Source organism: Alosa pseudoharengus, unplaced genomic scaffold (assembly GCF_046254945.1).
Source record: "Alosa pseudoharengus isolate Yale_2024_CS ecotype anadromous, Long Island Sound unplaced genomic scaffold, YU_APseudo_1.1 YU_APseudo_1.1_scf_18, whole genome shotgun sequence".
Taxonomy (NCBI): Eukaryota; Metazoa; Chordata; class Actinopteri; order Clupeiformes; family Clupeidae; genus Alosa; species Alosa pseudoharengus.
This window is the reverse complement of record NW_027468650.1, coordinates 13,434,297-13,457,023: the sequence shown is the minus strand read 5'-3', so window position 1 is coordinate 13,457,023 and position 22,727 is coordinate 13,434,297. Positions and strand designations below refer to the sequence as shown.

General features: G+C 44.7%; 1 protein-coding gene across 1 annotated transcript in view; it reads left to right on the top strand.

Moving 5' to 3' along the window:
• The first annotated feature begins 3,808 nt into the window (after positions 1–3,808).
• The window catches only part of gfod1 (glucose-fructose oxidoreductase domain containing 1), a 41,706-nt gene continuing 22,787 nt past the window's right edge, over positions 3,809–22,727 (top strand). Inside the window, exon 1 of the mRNA XM_076290274.1 lies at positions 3,809–4,607. Coding sequence (XP_076146389.1) covers positions 4,355–4,607 — 253 coding nt within the window. The 5' untranslated portion in view covers positions 3,809–4,354. The remainder of the gene's footprint in view (positions 4,608–22,727) is intronic.

Genomic DNA, 22,727 nt, shown 5'->3' with positions numbered 1-22,727 from the left:
CAGCAGCTGAGATGCTGCAGCGTGACAATGATTCAGTTAGGCTCCACTGCATCCCTACAATCCACATATACACACACACAAACATACACACACACACACACACACGTCTCAGACAGAGGGGACAGTGATGGCCAGCCCTGCCCAAATCACTCAGCAGGATGGAGACGAAATGAGGAGTCACACACACTCGTGGAATCCAGAGGTTAAGTGGATTAACACTCACACACTGTGCAGCTTTCTTTATTTTATTTTTCCTGCAGTCTGTAAGGATGGTCAGCAGAGACAGAGAGAGACAGAGAGAGAAAGATTCAACCAGCAAAGAAGCTGATGATATTTAAGGTTACTGCATATACTGTACTGTATACAATTACCCTTACACACCTAGATAGTGTATGTATGCATCTGAATACACACACTATCTGATGCACAGTGTATCTCTGTGTGTATGCATCTGAATTTGAATGTGGCGAAACATCCAAATGAAGCTTGTTCTGAATCGTACGGGTCGTCATGCACTGACACCTGATCTGAGTGACTCCATACGGGTCGTCATGCACTGACACCTGACCTGAGTGACTCCATACGGGTCGTCATGCACTGACACCTGACCTGAGTGACTCCATCACCCCGTGCACAGACTGACTGGTAAACTTTGAGATAAGTTCCATCAGACCCACAAGGGGGCAAAGTGCTGCTGTGGCTGTTTATACAACCCTAATGTTTACAGTTGTTTGCCCAATCAATGAGCCTGCCGCTCCACACACACCTCTAGGGAATTGCACATGGCATGGCAGATTACATCACAATGGGAGGAGGAGACTGCACTGGGAGCTTAGCTATTCGCAGGCTATCAATGTCATCTATATGCAGTAGCATGTCATGGGAAAGTCAGTCTAAAAATATGGTTAAGAGGAGACTCTTATTGACTCATTCAGCCTGTAATCTAATGTGAATTTTCTAGCTAAATAATGGTGACCTTGAGCCATCAAACGGCATTATGACAACTGCCCTGGTTTTGATAAATTGATTAAAGATTTGCCCATGCTATTCCAAACATTTTTAGGGGGAAGGGGGTTGTCCTGTGAGGAAATATGTTTTCTGCATTTTACCTGTAGTGTACACACATTCATATACACACATACACTTGGAGCAGTGAGCTTGGAGCCCACACACTAGGAGTACACCACATCCGGAGCAGTGGGCAGCCCTTAATTCAGCGCCGGGGGATTAGTTGAATGTATACATTGTATGAATGTATGCCTATAAAAAAGTCACTGCATTGCATAAGCAAAGAAACAGATGTGCAGACACTGTTGGCAGAATTATACAGGAAATAAATGGGAAGGAACAGAGGCAGGTCCATGCATGTGAAACGGACTCTGGCTCACTCTTCAGTGGTGTTCAGAGATCTGCTGGAGAGCCTGTTTCATTTCTGAAAATGTCATTGAAACTCTCCTTAAAACACATTAAAGTCAGTGACTATGTTTCAATACGCATACTTCATTACTTACAATACCTAGTGCACACTCATATTAGGTATTTGCAAGTACAGAAGTATGCAAATTGGAACACAGCGAGTGAGTAGTATGCTGGGAATACCCATACGAACCTTTGGCAAATTTGGGATTTGCTCTGCAGGACCGTCTGGTCACTAGGACCTTGAAGCCCATTTCCAATGTCCCTAAAACACAGGCAATACGATCGCTAATTCGGCATGGACGTGCTTATTTTTTGGAATTGAGTAAACAACTGCATTTAAACTTTCTGAAACACTTCTGAAACGAATCGGAGTTTAATGCACCAATTTAAGTTTATTATCACTGCTAGCTATGCCCCTGCTGGAAGTTGTAAGTCAATTAACCTTTTCCAGACCCACTCTCAATTACAATTGAGAAGGTCTGAATGCTAACCAGGCTACATAGCTGTATGTTCAGATGAAAGAGGTATGTTAGGATGGACCTTCTCACGATCACATTAAACACATACAAACATACACACATACTGTGATATAGTCTAGTTAGCTGTAGTGGGTATACTGTGCTCAACCCCATATGTTAATATGCATCCTTGCCTATTTTAAGTGGGTATACTGAGATGGTGATGCTTTTTAAGTGGGTATAGACCCTTTCAACAATAAAAACAAAAACAATGCTTGAACGTTCTATTTGGGCCCCAATCTACTTCCTCTGCATTAAGATAACATATGGAATGTTAAAAAGGAAGCCTTGTGGGGCCAACTATGATGCTGATAATGGAACTCTCTTGAAAGGGTCTATACTGCATAGTCCTGTGTGGCATCACGTTGACTACACCACTGCCTCTCACGCAGGGATCAGCACATTAAAGCGATGTGACAGACCGATCGAGAGATTCGCCTCCTACAAGGGATGAGGTGGCCATGCGTGCGCTCATGTGCTCACTCCCAAGAATGTCTGGGAGGCTGATGAGCCGTGATCGCATCATCGTCATAGGCCAGGATATTCAAATGCTTGCTGCTTGCTTCAAGGGTTCTTCCTCCCAGGATTCAAAGCAGTTCCCTGGAAAAACCTTGATAAGGTGATTTGTCTGTAAAAAACATTTCCATTTTTTATCACACACACACACACACACACACAGAGTTTAGCAGTTACAGTGCACTCTAGTGTTAAAATCTAATTACACAGCTCTATTTAAAGTATATGAAATAGACTTTTCAACAAGTATTTTTTCTTGACATTGACTAATTTCTGAGACACACCTCAAAGCTAGGGCACTGCATTGCTGAGTCCCGCTGAAAGACACAGCTTCATACTGTTCTAATGACACTGAACATCTCATTTATATTTAACATTGTTGATGCATTTTAAACAAGCATCAAGTAAACAAATGTATTTACAGTGAAAGACAGAAGCTAGTTTTTATAGATCTCAAAGTATTCAAAACAGTATGTTATTATTGTGTGGGACAACCTGTACGTACTTTATCACATACAAAAACTATGCTAGATTTGAATAAATTCAGGTAATTTGTACTGTAAGCAGTGGTGGTAATAGGATCGATATAATCAGTCAATGATTAATGTTTATTGGTCCAGTGGTCCATGTCAGCTAAAGCTGAGCGATAGCAGGATGCCTTTGGAGTGCACCACTCAATAACAAGCTGCAATGATCAACATATTAACAGAATCTCATATGCATGATGACAATATAAGTAAAACGTCTGTAATGAAATATGACATAAAACTACATTTAATATTTGAATACTAAGATTTTATGCGTATCAAACTGATTTGTAATACACTATATCTGTAAAGCATGCTTCCCATCACATAACTGTTTGCATTCTGTGTGACACTGCAGTGCTTTATAGAGCTGACAATGACTGCTGTGCTCGTCCCAAAAGTCTGAGAGACTGTGGTCAGAACTAGCTGTAGAGGTGACCTTTGACCTTTGGGTCATAATGCATAATGGTTGGGTAAAGGTTAGAGCTAGCACACAAAAACAACATCGGATCTAACGGATGTATAATGTAATACAAACTTCAACAAACCTTACCAAAATATCCTGAAGCAGCACACAAGACACATAAAGGGATAAAAACAAGATACATCAAGCAGACATCGAAAAAACTGTAAGACCCGGATCAGTAAAAAAAAAAAAACTCGAAACACAACTTGCACAATCATTATTACACTGACTTGACGTTATGAACTCACAGAATTACACGTTCTCCCTCACACACACTCGCACAGAATGAGACACTGGAACTGAAAGGGTTAAAAATGGGGAGGGCTGGACGGGGAGAGTGACGTATCGCGCGCACAGAGAACACGGCACAACGGGACTGCAACATCAATAACAAGTAGCATTTTATATCGGATCCACCTCACTCTGTGCTACGAAAACCATGGACCCACCTAGGCAAATTTCAGGATGGATCCTAATTTTGAAATGTATTTAACCGACATAATTGCGTGGATTAACCGGTGGTTTATCTGATACGAACGGGCTAGCGGCAGTAAGTGCGACGTGCTCAATGTAACGTTACAGAGCGCCGCAGACTGCGTTGCGTTGCATAGCCTACAAGAAATTGTGATAAGAATGGTGCATCCGTGTAGCGATATTAAAACGCTCTGAATTTTAATAGTAGGCTATTCATTGGCGGTGGGTGTTGCCTCGGCCGATTTCCATGACGAGGCGAGCCGAGCGGGTACGAGAATGCAAGACAGCGGGTCGTTATGCGCAGGTGGATGGCCACCTGATGTGAAGGAGCCGCTGTCCTTTTCTCCGCGTTTTTGCCGCGTTGTTATATTGCGAGGCTGCTATGGTAGCACCGAAGTCCGGAGTTAAGCTGTAAATACGGCGAAAGGCGAGCCATGCTGCCCGGGGTCGGCGTGTTTGGCACTAGCCTGACCGCGAGGGTGATCATCCCCCTCTTGAAGAATGAGGGCTTCTCCGTGAAAGCTCTGTGGGGACGAACGCAAGAGGAAGCTGAGGAGCTAGCCAAGGAGATGGATGTGCCCTTTTACACCAACCGGATCGACGACGTGCTGCTGCATCAGGATGTAGATTTGGTGTGCATTAACCTGCCGCCACCGCTCACTAGACAGATCGCTGTCAAAACACTGGGTAAGTTTAGGATGAAAGAGGCAGCGATTTTGTGTGTGTGTGTGCATGTGTCAAGTCATCGCGTGCTATATAGCCTTTACTTTGACAGTCTTCACATACGTGTGCGATAAGCGACATGGTAATCCCCCGTCTGTCGTTATTTGATAGATTTATGAATGGCAAGTGTTGTTTGACCGGTGTGATTTTCTTCCTAGACTCTGTAGACTGTTATTATTGTCGCTAAACCATGATGCTGATGTCGATTCTGATAGCCGAAGACAGGCTGCGTAGCCGTTTGTGGGCAAGTCACACTCACAATAGGGTAGCCTAATCTCGTTCCTCTGGTTTAGCGTGTTCATGATGGACAAAGCTACGTCATCACACTGAAATTACGATATCACGCTCGTCTGTTGTAAAAGCCTGAATCCTTAAGCACCTGTTTTGTGGGACTAGCCTTACTGCAGGATTGCCATTTTGCCTGTGTCAAATTCAGACGTGTTCATTCAAAAGCACCACACCCACTTTCAACACCATTCACTAATGCAGGTTGGCACGTCTGGGTTTGAAACCAAGTCTAAAGCCAAATATTCAAGTAATGGCCTGAACCTGTCAGTCTCACAAATGTTGAGATTGAATTGCCAACCTAACTGTGGCTGAGGGTATAGCCTTCCAGTCATTACTGCACTACAGTATCTATTCACAGTGCCTCTCACGCAGACTGCTTAAGCCAGCTGTTAGTCCCAGTTATCCCAAGACTGAGCTGAAAGAGCTGCTGTCTCCAAAACATACCTGACCACTGACTTCCAGCCAGGCCAGCAGTGTCACTGACTGAGCAGGAGCTGGTCACAGTCCAGAGAAGCCCCTCCATTGCCCAGTCATGATCATCCGTGGGGTCGGATGCAGCACTGGAAAGAGAAGGACAAACAGACAGACGCACACACGCCGGGATCCAGTGACGGCAAAAAATAGCCGTGGGAGCCCAGGTCTGATTCGTTTCCGGACGCGCGCGCAAGTGTGTGTGTGTGTGTGTGAGTGTGTATGTATGTGTGTGTGTGTGTGTGTGTGTGTGTGTGTGTGTGTGTTCTGATCATGTCCCATGACCCAAAAATAACCCGGACTGGCCACCCGGCCGGCTGAACGAGCGAGCGAGCGACTGCGCTGTGGATGGTGGCGGATCATGATGTGCTCTTTGATGGCTGCAGGTTGTTTGGCACTTACATAAGAGACTAGAGGCTTCGGTGACAGGACAGAACTGCACTGTGAGGGGGGGGGGGGGGGGGTAGGCGGGTGTCTCTTGCTGTGAGTGTGTGTGCACCACTCAGTAGAGTCTCCAGCAGTGTGTCATGATGGAGCGTGTTGACCATTGATGACCATTGCAGCCTCTTGCGTGCTTCTCCGCCTGCTTTGGATATATTTTCTATGTCGTAGCTGAGTATTGATATTGTTGTTTAATGAGATGCTGAGCAGACATAATCTCTATGCTTGAGGTGCCCAGTATAATCACCATGACCTTCAGCAGAAGCATGTAATGATTCATCAAAAGGGTTTCTCAAACTCCCAACAGGGGTTGACTAGTAAAGCGCTTCCTTATCGATACTTAAGGTTGCCGGGGGAAATCAATCAGACTGGGCTTTTCCCACAATAGACATTACACAATATAACTATCTTGATTCCTGAAATGCTCTTGGACAAACTCACAGCTGGGTTGCCAGGTAGTACATGGGTAATAGGAACAGTTAGTCTGGTAATAGAGAGAGAAAAAGCACTCTGTAGATTAAATGGTCTTTACTCTCAGTGAGATTATTGTTATTATTATTATTATTATTATTATTATCCGTGGACAATCGTGTGCATTGCAGGCAGTGCCCCAGGAGAATTACTGCTCTTGATGGATTGAATGAGTGCATGTCTGAAGCGGCTGACATCTGGTGCGGAGGCGACCACAGGCTTGAAAGTTTGAGAGTCTCATCTCTTGAGAAGCAAGCTGTTCTTATCTACTGTACTAGTTGTAGGAAATTATACATTGAGGTCAGTGTCTGTTATCAGTCTGAGAAGTAGGGCTCTCATATACAGTTAATACATGCATGATGTATGTGTTATGTTGTCATATACCCTCAATAAAATGTGTCTCGGTTCTACAGACAGCCAGGGAAGAGAACCTACCACAGCTAGCCGTTACCCACAATGCACCTGTACTTACCCACAAATCACTTCTGTCAAATTGATTTGCATTCAGAACCATTGTACATCCAGAGCCATTCATCCCAGTTTAAAAGTAGGTTCAGTCACCAGACTGCCATAAGGCATCCTTGTAAAACAGTTTTCCAAAATCACAGCCTCAGCAGCACTGGTTTCCAGTAGTGTAAACTTGGTTGTGGGCGAATTTACTGCAGTGTTCTCCGCCTCCGCCTGCAGTGATCTCCGTCTCAAAACACACAGAAGCTAGGAATGCTGTGTGTTGTAACCCTAGTTCCACATATTTTAGAATGCTTTGCCCCACTCTTAGGTGAAGCATTGTGTGACCCATGTGTGAACCGCTATCGCCCGTCAGCAAATAGCCTGGTCGTGCCAAATCCACAGAAGAGATCAAACTGTTGTGGTTGAGTTGTGTGGCTTGCTGTGTTTTATGATTGTGGATGATAGACATTGACAAGGAAAGGGTGTGATGCGAGACCCATGGAGTCTTGCATACTGTAACAGATATGACATGCTCCACACGCGCACACACACACACACAGACACGCCATCCATTTGCTTTGTATGCTAGACTGTCATGGCCCTGATGAAGATGGTGTATCCATCAGAATAAAGGCTTTTATTCTTGATCAATGTGCCTTGGATTCTTTAACGGCCTCATAGCCTACACATCTTACAAACAGGACAGTCACATTTTGCCTTATAAGTGTCATTTGTATTTGTACCGAATTTCACATATTGTTATACAGAATTTTATCAAACGCTATGGAACATACAGATCAAGGCCTTCTAGGAGTTTTCCTTGATTAAGAGCATCATTGTCATCTATGTAGTTTTAATGCTAGCAGACATGCCGTCAACCAGGAAACACCTGACGTGTATGTGGAGGTTGCGGGAGGACCCAGGAATGCTTGGTGGCTGAACTGCTTGAAAGGCCGAGTCAGAATGCAAATCTACTTCCCTGTCGTAGGGTGTGTAATGATCTTTATCAGGCCGATGCTGCCTGTTTGCCTTGTGCTGCACGTCGATAAGGCTAATCAGTTAGCCCAGAAGAGGAATGCAGGCTTGGAAAGCAACACAATGCCAGTGTAAACCGCCCAGTGAGAACGGGGGAAATATTTACGGCCCACTCTCAAGAGGATCTTCTCTCCCGGCGAGAGCGAGTGGGAAACTCGAGTGAGCGAGCGAGGCAGCAGAAAATATTACTGAGCAGAAACCAGGGATTTTCAGGGTCTGCTGGGAAATTGTAGCACTGCATAGTGACACGCCAACCTCCCACAAACACAAATACACACACGCACGCGCACACACACACACACACACACACACATGTGACTGAAAAACCTGTCTGTCCTGCTGGCCAACATTACTTCAGTCAATGGGGATGGGGATTTCTCTTTCATTAACTGCCCCCCCCCCTTCTCACATTCCTCAGGAACTTTCCCAGTCTTTGTGTGTGTGTGTGTTTGTGTGGACTTGGCACTCTTGAGAGTAACACAGCATTAGGATTACCACGGCACTGTTTCACAGATATTTCTCTCTCTCTCTCTCTCTCTGTCTCTCTCAGAGGCATGTAAAAATGAATCAAGTGTGCCCAATGCAGTATACAGTGGATGAAGCTGCTGGAAGCTGCTCTGCGGACTTGAGTTTTATCTGTCCGGTCTGCATGAGCAGAGAGCAGAGCAGCCCCCAGCATCTCCTCCTCGCCAGTGTTTTGTGTGAGGAAGAGGAAGATGAGTGTTTTGTGTGAAGAGAGGAAGAGGAAGAGCAGTGTTTTGTGTGAGGAGAGGAAGAGGAAGATGAGTGATTAGTGTGAGAAGAGGAAGAGGAGTGTTTAGTGTGAGGAGAGGAAGATGAGTGATTAGTGTGAGGAGAGGAAGATGAGTGTTTAGTGTGAGGAGAGGAAGATGAGAGGAAGACTGCCTGTTTCATTCCAGCGTCTAATCCATATGGCATGAATCTAGACCGTGGAGGAGTATTATGCACGCTTGTTTCTCCCAATTTGTCCTTGTGTCGGGACGCAGTCAAGATTAATCCTCCCACAGCTGTTCACATCGCATAATAAAGAGGAACTCAAGAGAGAATCAAAGCCCAGAATTCTTAATGGCTGGCGCCTTGCATTTCATAACGTCAGTTCACAACATGGCAAGATAGGTGCCACTATAAACATGGGCAACAGCAGATTGGCACTGGGCCCTTGAGCACCACCTCCACCACTGTCTGCTGTGTGAGCGCCGTCTTGTTCATCCGAGTGATTTGCTGCCTTCCCCATCTGCGCCCTTGGCACCAGTGGGGTAGTCTAGACAACCACTCTCCACCCTGACGCCCCGTGATGGATGTCTTACTTACTGGCTCTGCTCTCAGGGTAGAGAAGTAGCACCCATAAGGCGGGTTTCCTATTGTTCTCTATGGTTCGGCAGCGGAACAGTGGCAGCGCTAGCGTTGAACAAGCTGAGCGTTGAACTTGGTTTAACTTTCAAAGAGCAACGAGAGCGTATTCAATTGTCAGTTTAGGCAAACCGTTTGTGTTACTTAGGAACGAGAGAGAACTTATTACGGTCTGAGCGTTGCGTTGCGCTTGCCGCTGCCACTTGCCGCTGGCCAGTGTGATCCCCGCCTAATACTCACAACAGCTTTCCTCTTCCTGACCATCAGAAGGCAAATTCCAATGCAAATGGCAGTGCAAATAATAGTATTAGCATTTTGAACAGCTAATGAATTAACACACTAGTATTCACAGCAGCATACAGTACTAGTAGCTTCTGTGGCCTTAACCTTTGACCCCTGTTTTTCTGGTGTAACATTCTGCACTGGTAGATCTTTTTGCGGACGCGGGCTATGTGGTAGACTTTCATTAGTCAGTTAGCCTGTAAAAATGTGTGCTTGCTGCGCTGGTGGTTTTAGGGGTTTGTGAACACGAGGTGTTCTCACAAGTGTGGTTACAACGGAAGAACCCGATGCAGGGCAGCTATTTATGAGCATGATCACAAGACCAATGCGCCTATCTTAGTTTATGGGGACCCTCTGCCTGTCACCACCACACGACATCGCCCTTTATTAGCTCTTTGTTGCTTAAAATGAACCCCGTCTGATAGGCTTTGTATGGCTAATTCGATTGACCTTTGCAGTGCACTGTTCACTTGGACTGCCTTGTCGACTGGGACAGGCTGTCGGGCGGGTCGGGTAACGGGCCGGCGACCACAGATGCAGCAGAAGCACACACGGTTCCTCATCAAGGCTATAGCTCCTGGAATAGAACAGGCTCTCTGACCTCTAGTCTCATCCAATGCATACCGCATGAAGCTAATTAACACATGCCAAAGGTCTGGATGTAGCTGTGTGCTTTGTGTCTATACGTTAATAGAGTTAAGGCAAGTGGTAAGGTGAGAGCAAGCAAGACAGTGGGCAGTGGACATATGAGCCTGTAGAAGAGTTGATCTGCGTAAAGGAAATGTTTCACTTGTGTAGCAAACAGATAGGTGCTCCAGCCCTCACATTCTCTCACTGTTCCTGTGTGTAAACAGCACTGGCCATCTACAGTCACACAGGATGTCTGAGGTCTAAATCCTGCAGTATCTAAATTCTCTCTTACTGCTTCAGTAGCAGGCTGCTGTAGTATCCAAACAGAGTTAGTCAGAGTGGTTGATTCATTCCCCTTAAAGAAAGAAACAGTCCACATTGCTGTTGAAAGGTTGTTGATATTTGTGCTTCTAAAACAATGTGTACATGGCATGGGATGGCTCAGACCAAACCACTGACTAGAGGTTTGTCTTCCATTTAGAAAGCCAAGATCCTGTACAAACATGCACGTTTTACTTTAGAGTTTTTTTTTTTTTTCCTTTTTTCTTAAAATGCACGCTCTGAGAGTTTGTGGCCCATCAGGAGTGATGCACTGAACTTGACCAAGATATTTAAGATATTTAAGCCTCTCGGTGCTACCTAACCACTAGTTCTCCATATGCTTCTATGACAGACTTTGCCCCAAATCAGGCCCAGCCCATTCCCAGAGCTGTCTGTCTGCTCTGCCGTAACCACGTAACCGCCCCTGAAAGAGGCGACTCTTTGTTCCAGACAGGTTCTAGAACCTTCAGAATCTTCCGTTGGCCCCCACAGCACTGAGTGATGGAGAGGACCCTCCCATGCTTGGGCTGAATGCCGGGGCCTGTTTAGCGGGGTCTCCCAGCTCTTGGCACTAAGCTGGCTGCATTGCCATTTACATGCTAATGTCGGCTAGCAGGAGAGAGAAAGAGGGAGGGAGAGAGTGAGGGAGACAGAGAGGAAGGGAGGGAGGGTGGGAGTTTTAGGGAGGGTAGGAGAAACTGCCTTGGTCTTAAGGTCCTGTGAAATTGCCTTTGTTGGCTAAATGAATTGGCCTATGGAGCTTCTTAAGCGCCCCCTCCCCACCCCCCTAACGGCTGAGAAGTGAACATTCCTCAAGGCAGACTGGTAGCTCAGTGCACTTGTGATTGTGTCACACTCTCACAGTACTACGCTTAGGTGTTTGAGTATGTGATTATGTCTCATCTATTAGGTAAAGTGAAGATCAATTCTTTTCCTCTTTTTCTTATCTGGGATTTTTTTTTTATGATCTGACTCACCAATGACAGCATGGCCTGCCGTCAGTACAAGACGGAAGAAGTAATGCAATTTCACAACCTCCTCAATGTCATGTTCTCACACTCATCCCTGTGCATCCCATGGTGCATCCCTTTGTGATGTAATCTTCATGGTCTGTGAGATCTCCCCCAGTTTTTGCTTTCTCAAGATGTGCAAGTCTGTGGTTGCCTGCTATGTTTTTACTAGTTACCACTCCCTTAATGGAAGTCTAGCCATGACCGGTCTGTCTGCCTGTGTGAATGAATACTCCCACTATGATTGAGGATGTGGGTTGACTGGCTCTTTGGCATGGTCAAGATACAAGATTATCATCCAAGAGGCTGGGTGGGGTGAATACTCTCATCTCACTGGTTGGGACATCAGAGGTGTTAGAGTAATTTATCCTAATCTCAACAGCCAATGTCAAAACTACAGGAAATGATTCAAGATCAGCTTATCTGTCTGTCTGGAAGAGGTCCATTTGGTATTGTGGTAATTGGGCCATAGGGAATGAAAACAGGATGCAAACGGCCTGTCTGTGTCCCTGGAGGACTGCAACCGGACTTGAACATATGTTTCAGGGTCCCAGGATTTAAGTGTTGTTGAACAACTGCTGTCCTAAAGTGACAGTATTGTTTCAAACACTCTTACATTACATTACATTATTACTTTATTTGGCTGACGCATTTTTAACAAAAGCGATTTACAACATGGTAAACATTTTAAGCATTTTAAAGCAATTCTCTCAACAATTCTATGACAATTTAAAAAAGGTAGAGTACAATAAGAATAAGTGCATCAGTGAGTGCTGTTTTTAAACAGTCGAGTGTCTGTTCTCTTAGTTACCATGGTGGTCGTTAAGCTTTAGGGAAACGCAGTCGAGTGAGTCTGTTCACAGGATGTTCTGGGATGCTTTTGGTCAGTGCTCTCTGAAAATGAGCAGGACATCTCCTGACGGATGTCTCCCTTTCCAGTTATTTTCGCTCTGACCTTCGGTGACCTTCATTGACCTTGTTCAGTTCACAGCTTTTCCTGACACGAGCAAGGGTATGACAGAGACGTGCACCTAGGCAGGAAGTAGGAGAATCCTAAACTCATCAGTGGTTTGAGCTGCGTGACAAGGCCTTTCTAAATTTCACTCCCCTTCGTGCAGTGTCCCATCTGAACCCTCATCATTATCACCTGGACCTCTAGAGACTGCAGCAGCAAAGTGAAACCAGAGCTGAGTTTATAAAGTACAGCTAGACGCCCGTAAAACTTCAGATAAGAGATAGAAGCCCCCCCCCCCCCCAGTAGTGCTTCTAAGTTGTAGCAAACAGATAGGTGCTCCAGTCCTCACATTCTCTCACTGTTCCTGTGTGTAAACAGCACTGGCCATCTACAGTCACACAGGATGTCTGAGGTTTAAATCCTGCAGTATCTAAATTCTCTCTTACTGCTTCAGTAGCAGGCTGCTGTAGTATCCAAACAGAGTTAGTCAGAGTGGTTGATTCATTCCCCTTAAAGAAATTGCGCTGCGTTCCTGCCTAATTTGTAAATGACTCGTGCTGAACTGGGTGTCATCTGAGTTTAGCGCTGCCTCTAATCTGAAGAAGCGCCTCATTGGGAGTAATTGACTAATATGGGGTTTCCAGCAGCACTCTGCTGTCAGCACACAGTTTCAGGACACTGAACTTGATGAGAGCCAACTGACATTAGACAGCAGTGGGATACTGTTACTTGTACTATATACTATGCCTATACTGTTTGCTCGTTTTTGAAGAACTTTTTAAGGGGACTGAATTCAAGGTTAATTTGGTGGTGATTGCCAAGTACCAACTGATCAAGAAAGCATTAAGGTGTCTGTTACTAGATGGAAGTGTCATTTGATAGACATTCAGGATTGCCAAGTAGTTTTCAGGTGACATTGAGATAAATCTAGGTGTATTTAAAGAAATTTTGTGATTCTTACTTAGTACGTTCCACTGGTGAGTGTGGGTTGATTTAATTGTCAAAAAGATACTTCAACAGGAAGAGGCTTATTTCAAAGCATGTGGCATTCAACCGCTCTCACTTCCTGCAGTGTGTGTGTGTGTGTGTGTGTGTGTGTGTGTGTGTGTGTGTGTGTGTGTTTGTTTGTGTGTGTTGGTATGCAGTGTGTGTGTGTGTGTGTGTGTGTGTGTGTGTGTGTTGGTATGCAGTGTATGTGTGTATATATCTGTCTACATGCGTGACTGTATGCACGTGTGGATGTGTCTTCACATAAGCATAGTTAGGTTAAGACGCATGTGTGTAAGTGTTTGCAATTGTCCAAGAGGGGTGTGTATGGAACATTCACACTAGACTGTGTCACTGCTGCTTGTGTGCTGAGCTCATGGCAGGAAACAGGAAGCTGACTCATGACAATGACATTGACGAATCAACGGCAATGAGAATGATTATGATGGTAGTGGTCGTGATAATAATGGTGGTGGTGGTATTGACTGTTTGACCTTGAGACTGCTTCTCCGATGGGTCACCCTGGGCGAAGCCTACTCACCCTTCTACTGTTCCTGATAACTTCCTTCCTCTAACCGCCCACTACCACCACCAAAGGAATAATGCCTTATATGGCTCCTTTTGCTGATACTTCATAAATGACCTGTCTATGGCCAAGGAGGAAGTAGTACATTCAAGCTGGTTTTCAGAGTGTTTGGTTTGCTCTGTCTCACTCTCTGGTGTTAGGTTTGCTGTTGAAATGATGCAGTGTGATGTGTTGCTTCCTGAAAAGAAGCAGAATGGTTTGTTTGGCTTATGACTTAGTTAGTAGATGGTGGGTCCAAGGTATTAGTCACAGCTTTCCTGTGCGCAAGCAGTGAGACAATGACTTTCACATTGTGGCTAGTTGGGGATATGTGTGGTTTTTGTTTTTTATTTGTAAGAAAAACCCTGAATTCTTTCACTGAATCGGAAATCTCTCTGTTGATATCTTATCAGCAGTGTTGCCACAGTTACCTTGAAAAAGTAATCTGATTACTGATTACTGATTACTCCTTTAAAAAGTAACTTAGTTACTTTACTGATTACTTGATTTTAAAAGTAACTAAGTTAGATTACAAGTTACTTTATTAGTTACTTTCAGCAGCTGCCGACAACACCCCCACCGCCTCAACGTAAAAATTATAACTGGTTTTTCCAATACTCACTATACTGGAAGTGCATTTTAACAGCAATGTATAGCAGACATCCCAACCTAACCTACTTAGATACTGAAATTCAGATGTTTGTTCAATAATGTCTAAGTACACCAAATAAGGAAGGCCTATTGATAGAAATTGTTATAGTAAAATATGTAGATTTTTTTGTAGATTTGTTTTTCATGTAGCCTTGGCAACTAGCCATCTTGTATAGGCCTGAGTAATATGCAAATTAAATTACACTTGTTAAACTCACCTCAACAAGTATTTTGCAATCATTTAACCCGCCGTGAGCAATGCTAAAGTCGCTGTTACAAACAGTGCAGTGTGCAAGATTATCATTATGTTTTATCTTTTGAGACAATTGGGTACACTTTTGTGTAGTCTGATGTGAAATAGGTCTTAAATCTTCCTTTTTGAGGGGCACTGACGCTGCCATCACGCTCCTGTTCCTAGATACACTGACTGAACTGATTAATTAAGTTTGGGAGAAAAGAGATATAAGCACACTTACACTGAAAACTGATTGGTTGATTTAGCAAAACAGACCAGGATGCTCTCTGTCTTGGATGCGCTTCAGGCACAAACGCACCACTCCTCTCTGTCTCCCTCTCCGTTGTGTGCGCGTAAAGCTCATATGCACACGCGATTTGAAGTCCGGTCTGGCTTGCGTGCTCTTGTTCGCTCTAGGTTCCGGGAGATTTTATGTAATTTGCGGGCGTCAGGAAGCTGCTATCAATATGTGGGAGACTCCCAAAACTTCGGGAGACTTGGGATGTCTAGCTAGACAGCACTTTGTCGCCAGCACAGAATGTACAATGTACCTTAATGTCAAAGTCAAAGTAATGACTGATGAAATGTGCATCTCTCTCTCTCCCTCCATTGTATACATTTGTGTTGCTGCATGGTTTTACACGTGAATTGTGCTCATGCTGAAAACGTGAGCATAGCCTACATGACATTAATCCCCAAGACAAGAAGAAAGCAAAGAATATATCTTTTTATTAAGGAAAATTACAAAAATAGTAACGCACAGTAACTTAGATAAGTAACTTTAATCTGATTACTGGTTTGTAAATAGTAGCGCGTTAGATTACTAGTTACAAAAAAAAAAAATTGGTCAAAATAGACTAACGCGTTACTAAGTAACGCGTTACTGGCATCACTGCTTATCAGTGACTATAAAATGTAACTTAGCCTAAACAGGCCTTTCAAGGCTGATAGATATACTTTCAGTATACACTGTACTGGATGCGTATGGACAGGACAGCAGAAGCTAATAGTCACAGAGGACGACATTATGGGTTGGGTGTAGGTTAACATCCTGCTTAATGAAAAAGAACAAAATAAATAAAAACAATATCAGCTCACTGTGTTTATTACACCTGCAGTGATATCTGATTCAAACTGTCTCCTCCATGGCTTACTTCAGCATGATGGGCTTTATTGCTTTATGTCTCTCAGGCTGGCTGTGAGTGACAGGCATCTCAGTGCTGAGAGATCTCCTTTCCTCTCGGCCAGTCCTCCCAGTCTGCATCTGAGTAACATGTCTGCCAGGTGACTGAGCTGACTGTCACTACGGCGATGGGGTTTGTCACTTCCAGTTTCAGTTCTTCTCTTTTTTTGTTGCTTAACTCAGAGAAACCACCATAGCCAGGTAGTCCGCTTCACTACCCACTAGGATGGATGTCATCTCTAGGATCTTGTATTCTTAGCACAAAATTGCTTCCCGTTAGGTGAAGCTATTTCTGTGGTGTGATTTTTCTCAGTTTCACAGAGAAATGAATGACTATTTTATATATAAACCCTTCCCATTTTACACCCATGGGTCTCACTGTTCCTATAACTGGTCGGATTTGGTTCTGCTTACTGGACTCCACAAATTATATGAAGGGAACTTTGCAGGAACCTCAGAGCAAAAAGTGAAAGAAAATCAGAAATTGGCAAAACTGCATAGGGGGGCTTTAAGTGGAGAACAAACATCGATTCAGGTTTTTGAAGGAAAATATTTCCAGTTTTCTACTTAACCTTTACATTGAGGTATGAATTAGGCTAACATCTAATAACTAAAACATATCTAAAAAGGAAATGAGTTTCATAAATGAGGCCTTTTGAATGATTGGGTCCTGTGTGGCTTACAAGTACAAGTTAAATTTGACCCGAAATTTTGCAGACACTTTTGTCCATAGCGACACAGTCTCAGAAAGGTGGGATCGGGAAATCAAACACAGGTCAACCAATCGTCATTTGGTGATGTCACCTCTGCTCACCCATGCCCACATATGATCCTACAGGAGGCTATACTACTACGCGATTCCCAGCCCAGCTCCTTGACTGTTGACTCATTAACCAAACTGGCCACCGTTGTGGTCACACACACCACCACGGTTCTGCCCCTTGCAGTTACGCAGGGAGTGAATGATGCAAATACTGCACAATCATACAGAGGCAGGCAGGAGAGGAACTTTTTGCCCAGCAACACGCACACAAACACACACACGCACACACACGCACACACACACACACAGACACGCCCACACGCCCACACACACACTCCCACACACACACGCCCACACACACACACACACATGCACACAAACACACACACGCCAGGCCTGCCAGAGAGTGGTGGTCGTTGGCCTTCTGTGCCCTGGCCTGCCGCGAGGAGATAAGAGCACAGTGACCAGCGCTATGCAAATAGAGACTTTGCATACTCTCACGGCACACAGCTGACCGCTGACGGCTTCTTCCTCTGGTATTGCACCACAGGCATTCCGCAGGGTCTTAAAAAGATAGATAGAAGTCTACAATGTATGCATGGTATTAATTTGAAGCTTTAAAAAGTATTAACATTAGCAGTTTACGCACGTGGTCGTAAATGCATAGTTAGGTCTTAATTATGTTAATGCTCATTTAACACTAGGCCTTTCTTCTACAATTAATGGGCAGTTGTTTGGTATTGTAGTTATTTCTCTCAACAGTACAGATGTATCACAAAACAATAAAACTACAACCAAGATCAACATGAACAGAATCTATAGCAGTTCAAGTTTAGGGTATTTACTTAACTCGACATTTTAGAACTCCCATTTTCCTTCATGCTGTTCTTTGTATTTTTTGACAGTATGTGTTACAATAGTTCTTCAATTTAATTCATTATGGTCTTAAAATTGTTGTTGAAACATGCAGGTTTCATGCCTTAGTTTGGCAGAAACCTTCACCAGGTCAGTGATGGGTTCAACTTCCTCTAGCTGGAGGCCCATTTGGACTCTACCCGAATGAACCAGCACAATCAGTTCGTCACGTTTATTTGTTTTAAACAAGTGTGAAATACTGTAGCTTAGGCCCCTTCCGGCCTATTTGTATTCAGATTTATGCATAGGCTGTGTTTTTGTGTGTGTGTGTGGATGTGTGGACTTGTGGACGTGACACAAGCAGCTCTTTGTTCTACCGCAGTTGTGTCTGTTTCCTTCTTGCTTTAACAACCTGAGTGCATCTCTCAGTTTGGAGCCAATGTGATTGTCCTTGCCAAACCAATTATGCTGGGATGAGCCTAACTCAATAACGATGATGACAAACACCCACATGCAGGCAGAGGAACCGCGTGTTCAGATATGGCAGCAGCACAGTTTTACAGGACAGATTTATCGTTGAGTGTGTAGCTACACTAATGTCTTGTTCCGTACTAAATAGAATAGCCAAGTGAACTAAATGGGATTGGCCCCTTAAATATGAGAGAGACTTTCGGAAGAGACAGGGGAGTTTATGGAGAGGTGTATCTCCCGGTGTTCAGCTCCTGAAAGTTTGTTCTTGTTGTATCAGATTTTGGGTGAAACCGCAGATGCTCTTGTTGATAGCGGGCACATTCCTGAACGATGGCTGCTTCCTCACATGACATGTTATCAGACAGCACTTAATCTTGGAGCTGGAGCGAGTGAAGCATCTTCAGCAGGGTGGCATGCACAGTCACATGTCTGCTCTCTGGTGATGACCCCCCCACCCCCCGTCATCCCCGTGGAATTCACCCCGCGCTGACGAGACACTGAGGGTAGGAGTGAGTGTGTCAGATTGAGTGTGTGGAATATGACACACCCTCACACACTCCACGTGTGTCTAAGTTGTGTATTAGTCACACCCAGTGAGACCATGGGCTTCTGCAATCTTTCAATCCTCTTTTTTCCCCCCTCATCTGTCTGTCCATCTCTCCAACCATCCAACTGTCTGTCTTCCTGTCTCTCCTGTTTGTCTGTATCTGTCTATCCTTGACTTTTTCGTCTTTTTTTCTTTCTTGCTGACTTCCTTTTTGTTCTGTCTCTGTCCACCAAGCGCCTATATCGCACCCTCTCCACCCACCCCACCTCTCCCCCCTGGTCCTGTGTCCCCTGGTCTTCTGCCCGGCTCGAGGCGGGTTCATACGGGGTCAGCTGTCCTCCTGTGTGGCCATCCTGGAGGGAGAGAGAGCGGAGCTGCAATGCTCTCCCAGTCAGCCCACAGCTGGCTGTTTCTCTGCCTGTAACCATGGCGACACAATGGAGATGTCTGACGTTCTTCAAGTCAGCCCAGTCCAGCCCCCCCTCCCCCCCCCCCCCCCCGCCTCTCTCCAGCCCACTCCCAAATGGCCAGTGTGTAAGCCCACCGCATCAATTAGCCTGAATGACTGGGATTGGGATTGACTGTTGGCCTCTGATCTGCTTGACTTCCTCACTCAAGCCTGTTTGTCTTGAGTCTTGAGTTGAGCTGCTGACATTTCACTCATGCTGCTTCTGTTAAGGAAGTTAAGGAAATTGTTCTTCCACAAAGGGTGACGTCTGTGGATTATTACATTTGCCTCAGAGCGGGGGGGTGGGGGGGTGGTTAACAATGATCCAGTTAATGTACAGTGACATGATGAGAAAGATTATGAGTAGACAGTGAAACTGGCCATATTTCAGGGAGGACGAGTTACTCTGTCACACCCTGTTTCCATTCCATGTGGGTGCCATGCCATGTCTGATTGAATGCCATCTTAACGCGATAACTGCTAACACATGGCTAATCATGCACCCACCCCAAATAAACAATAGACTGGTAGCAGATGTTACGCCTTTTCAAAGCATGACTAATTGATTGCGTTATGACACATAGTGGCATTTCAAGCCATGTGCTTTTATGTTGCTGACATTCCACATTCGATTGTGTAACTCAGGAGATGACTGGTGATGATGGTGCTCTGGGAGAAACATGCTACGGCAAGCCAAGTAGAACACAGTATAATGACAAAGGGAAATAAACGTTTCACTGGAACACTTTTCTCCTCCTGTATGAGGAGAGTTGCAGTGCTCTGTCAGAAGGGAGTAGTCCAGTTATTTAAATTATTCTTTATTTATTTTATGCTGCAAGTTTCTTGTGGCACCTGTCAAGTTTTGTAATTAGTGGAACTTGTGGACCAGTAAGTAGAACCAGCTGTTCGTGTGTGTGTGTGTGTGTGTGTGTGTGTACTTGCGCAGGTGTGCAGCATAACCAGTTCAGATAGCATCTGTCTGTGCCGGGTCTTGGTCTCATGGGGCCAAAAGACATGGATGATTGACATTCAGAGCTGATCCCCAAATGAGGCCTGAAGTCCACTCACACCTGGACAACAAGGCATGTGCCTTTACAAGGGGCAAGATGGCTTTAGGATGTTTTAAATGCACATAATGGTAATAAAGCTCAACATTTTATGGACGGATATGGGTATTTTGCTCTAAAGGGAACTGAATAATTAAGGCTGAAAGCTCGAAACTCAGGTACCCAATAGGCCTTTGTTCACCCCTGCAAAATGTGCAAATCAAAGTAACAATAAAGTGTGTGCGCGTCCGTCTCTTTTGGTGTTTGTGTTTTTGTGTGTGTGTGTCTGTCTTTGTGTGTGTGTGTGTGTGTATGAATGCTCATAGCTGGGTGTGTTAGAGGCTGCATAAACACTGGGCTCTTCTGTAGTGCAGACTGACGGGCTGATTCAGCATGAGTGACCAGCGAGACCGAGGTGATTGCTTTCGGCCCGGCCTGTCACTCCCCTTAAAAGCCCGAGACAGCCTCTTGAACAGCAGACAATGCACTGGGAGAGAATTAGCATACATGTTAGAGGCAGGGCTAGTCAGTATTAGCAATGGCCTCCTTTGCTATGCTTTGGTATTTAAAAAAAAAAATGGCCAGTGTTGAGTAGTGTGTATGTATAAGTATAAGTATATATACTTGATACTTGATATATTTGATAATTTGGTCTCTGCATTTATCCCAATCCGTGAATTAGTGAAACACACACAGCACACAGTGTACACACAGTGAGGTGAAGCATACATTAATCCCGGTGCAGTGAGCTGCCTGCATCAACAGCGGCGCTCGGGGAGCAGTGAGGGGTTAGGTGCCTTGGTCAAGGGCACTTCAGCCGTGCCTACTGGTCGGGGTTCGAACCAGCATCCCTCCGATTACAGGTCCGCAGTGTTAACCAGTAGGCCACGGCTGCCCCGTATGCGTTGTGGAGACGTAATGTCATCACTTCTGTGGATTGTATTCAGAACACAGTAGTTGTTGCACAAAACAAAATGACCGACCATAATTGGTGGAATTTGTGTATCTTTGTCTGGTTGGTGGTGACTATGAGAAAGGGGATGTACAGTAGTCAGAAGCATAAAAGATTCATATTCTCAAAGACAGTGTCTTTAGAAGCTAGATTCCCCCAGTGCAAGCTGTGCTAGAGATTAATTGTAGAATTAGATTAATTGCAGGGACAAAAAGACAATTCTTACAGCCAATCTAATTTCATCCTGCCGCCCACCCCTTCCCCTTCGCTTCCTCATTTATTGATATGCAAATAGCCCAAGAAAACCCATTGAGGAAGACTTTATTAAATCACCATTATTTGTATCGTTTCTTTTGTTATTCTGGTTAGCGTTTCGTGACTTGCTATTACAGCGCTTGTCGCGGCGCATTGTTTCCTAAGTGGGCGGATTCTAGCCGCGTGGCTAATAGGTCCCTCGGGGACGCCAGAGCCTTGATGTTGGGCATGGCACCCTGACAAGAGATCAATCCTGCTTTGCCTCAAGGCCCCGTAATAAAGGAGGGAGAGGTGCCCAACACCCTCACATTACTCTGTGGGTCTCCAGGGGGGTTCCATAAGAACCTGGGGCTCAAATGGGTTCTCAAAGGGTTCTATCCTATTGAAAAATACAATTTCATTGACAATTGAAAATTATATTAGTTATTGTTCATGAATGTTGGTCTTTTATGGATGATTTTGAAATGTTATGAATTACATTCTTCCATGCATCCCGGTGTACTATATTTTTGCATGGGAGATTAATAATAATAAGAAGAAAAGAAGGACGCGCACATCCAGATTCAAACAGGTGCTGGACCAGAATACTTCAGAAATAAAAAATGACGTTAGTCCGCACACTGAGAACTCCGTTTTAAAAGATTTTAATCACCACATGTGACGTTTTGGGCTTCAACTATAAACACATTATAGTTTCTCTATAATCTACATGAATACTGGCAAATTATATATGAAATAATATGCATAATGAATGTGGAAAACATACAAAGCTGAAAGGTACGGTAGGCCAAACTATTATCTGAAAGTAAAACAGCCATCTGATGTGCTTTTGGAGTAAGCCTGTCTGTCATGTTTGAACCCAGACATCTAAAAACTCTCATGAATGCTTTTTATTGGTCCCTTTGGGCACTTAACAAGAGTAAAACCCCTCGCTAAGTGATGCTAATGTCCGTCCTCAGCAGATGTCTCTGTGTCCACGCGAATGGACAAGCACACACTGCATGCTCCTGAGGGGAGCCAAAGGCTAGTGGACGCTCCTGGTCCAAGGTCTCTCCGCTTTATGGAGACCCACAGTAGGAGCTGAGCAGGAGCGTCCAAATGGCTTCCCGTCAGCCAGTGGAGTGACCACGGGAGTGTCGGCACTGCCGCTTCGCTGTTTAGCCCTGGTCGAGTGGACACTTCCTGGAATTGTTTTGATTTTGGGTGACAATGGAGGTGGGCTACCTAGCGCTGGCTTCCTTCGCCAGCGTCTGGCCTACATTCTCCAGTACCCAGGGGACCAGCCTGCTGTGCTGCGGATCTGCTAGTGGTGTAATATTATTATTAACTGCTTTCTGGAAATTTTTGGAAGTTTAATTTTAGAAACTGCCCTCCTCTGTCTGGCCTCAAATGCACAGCTTC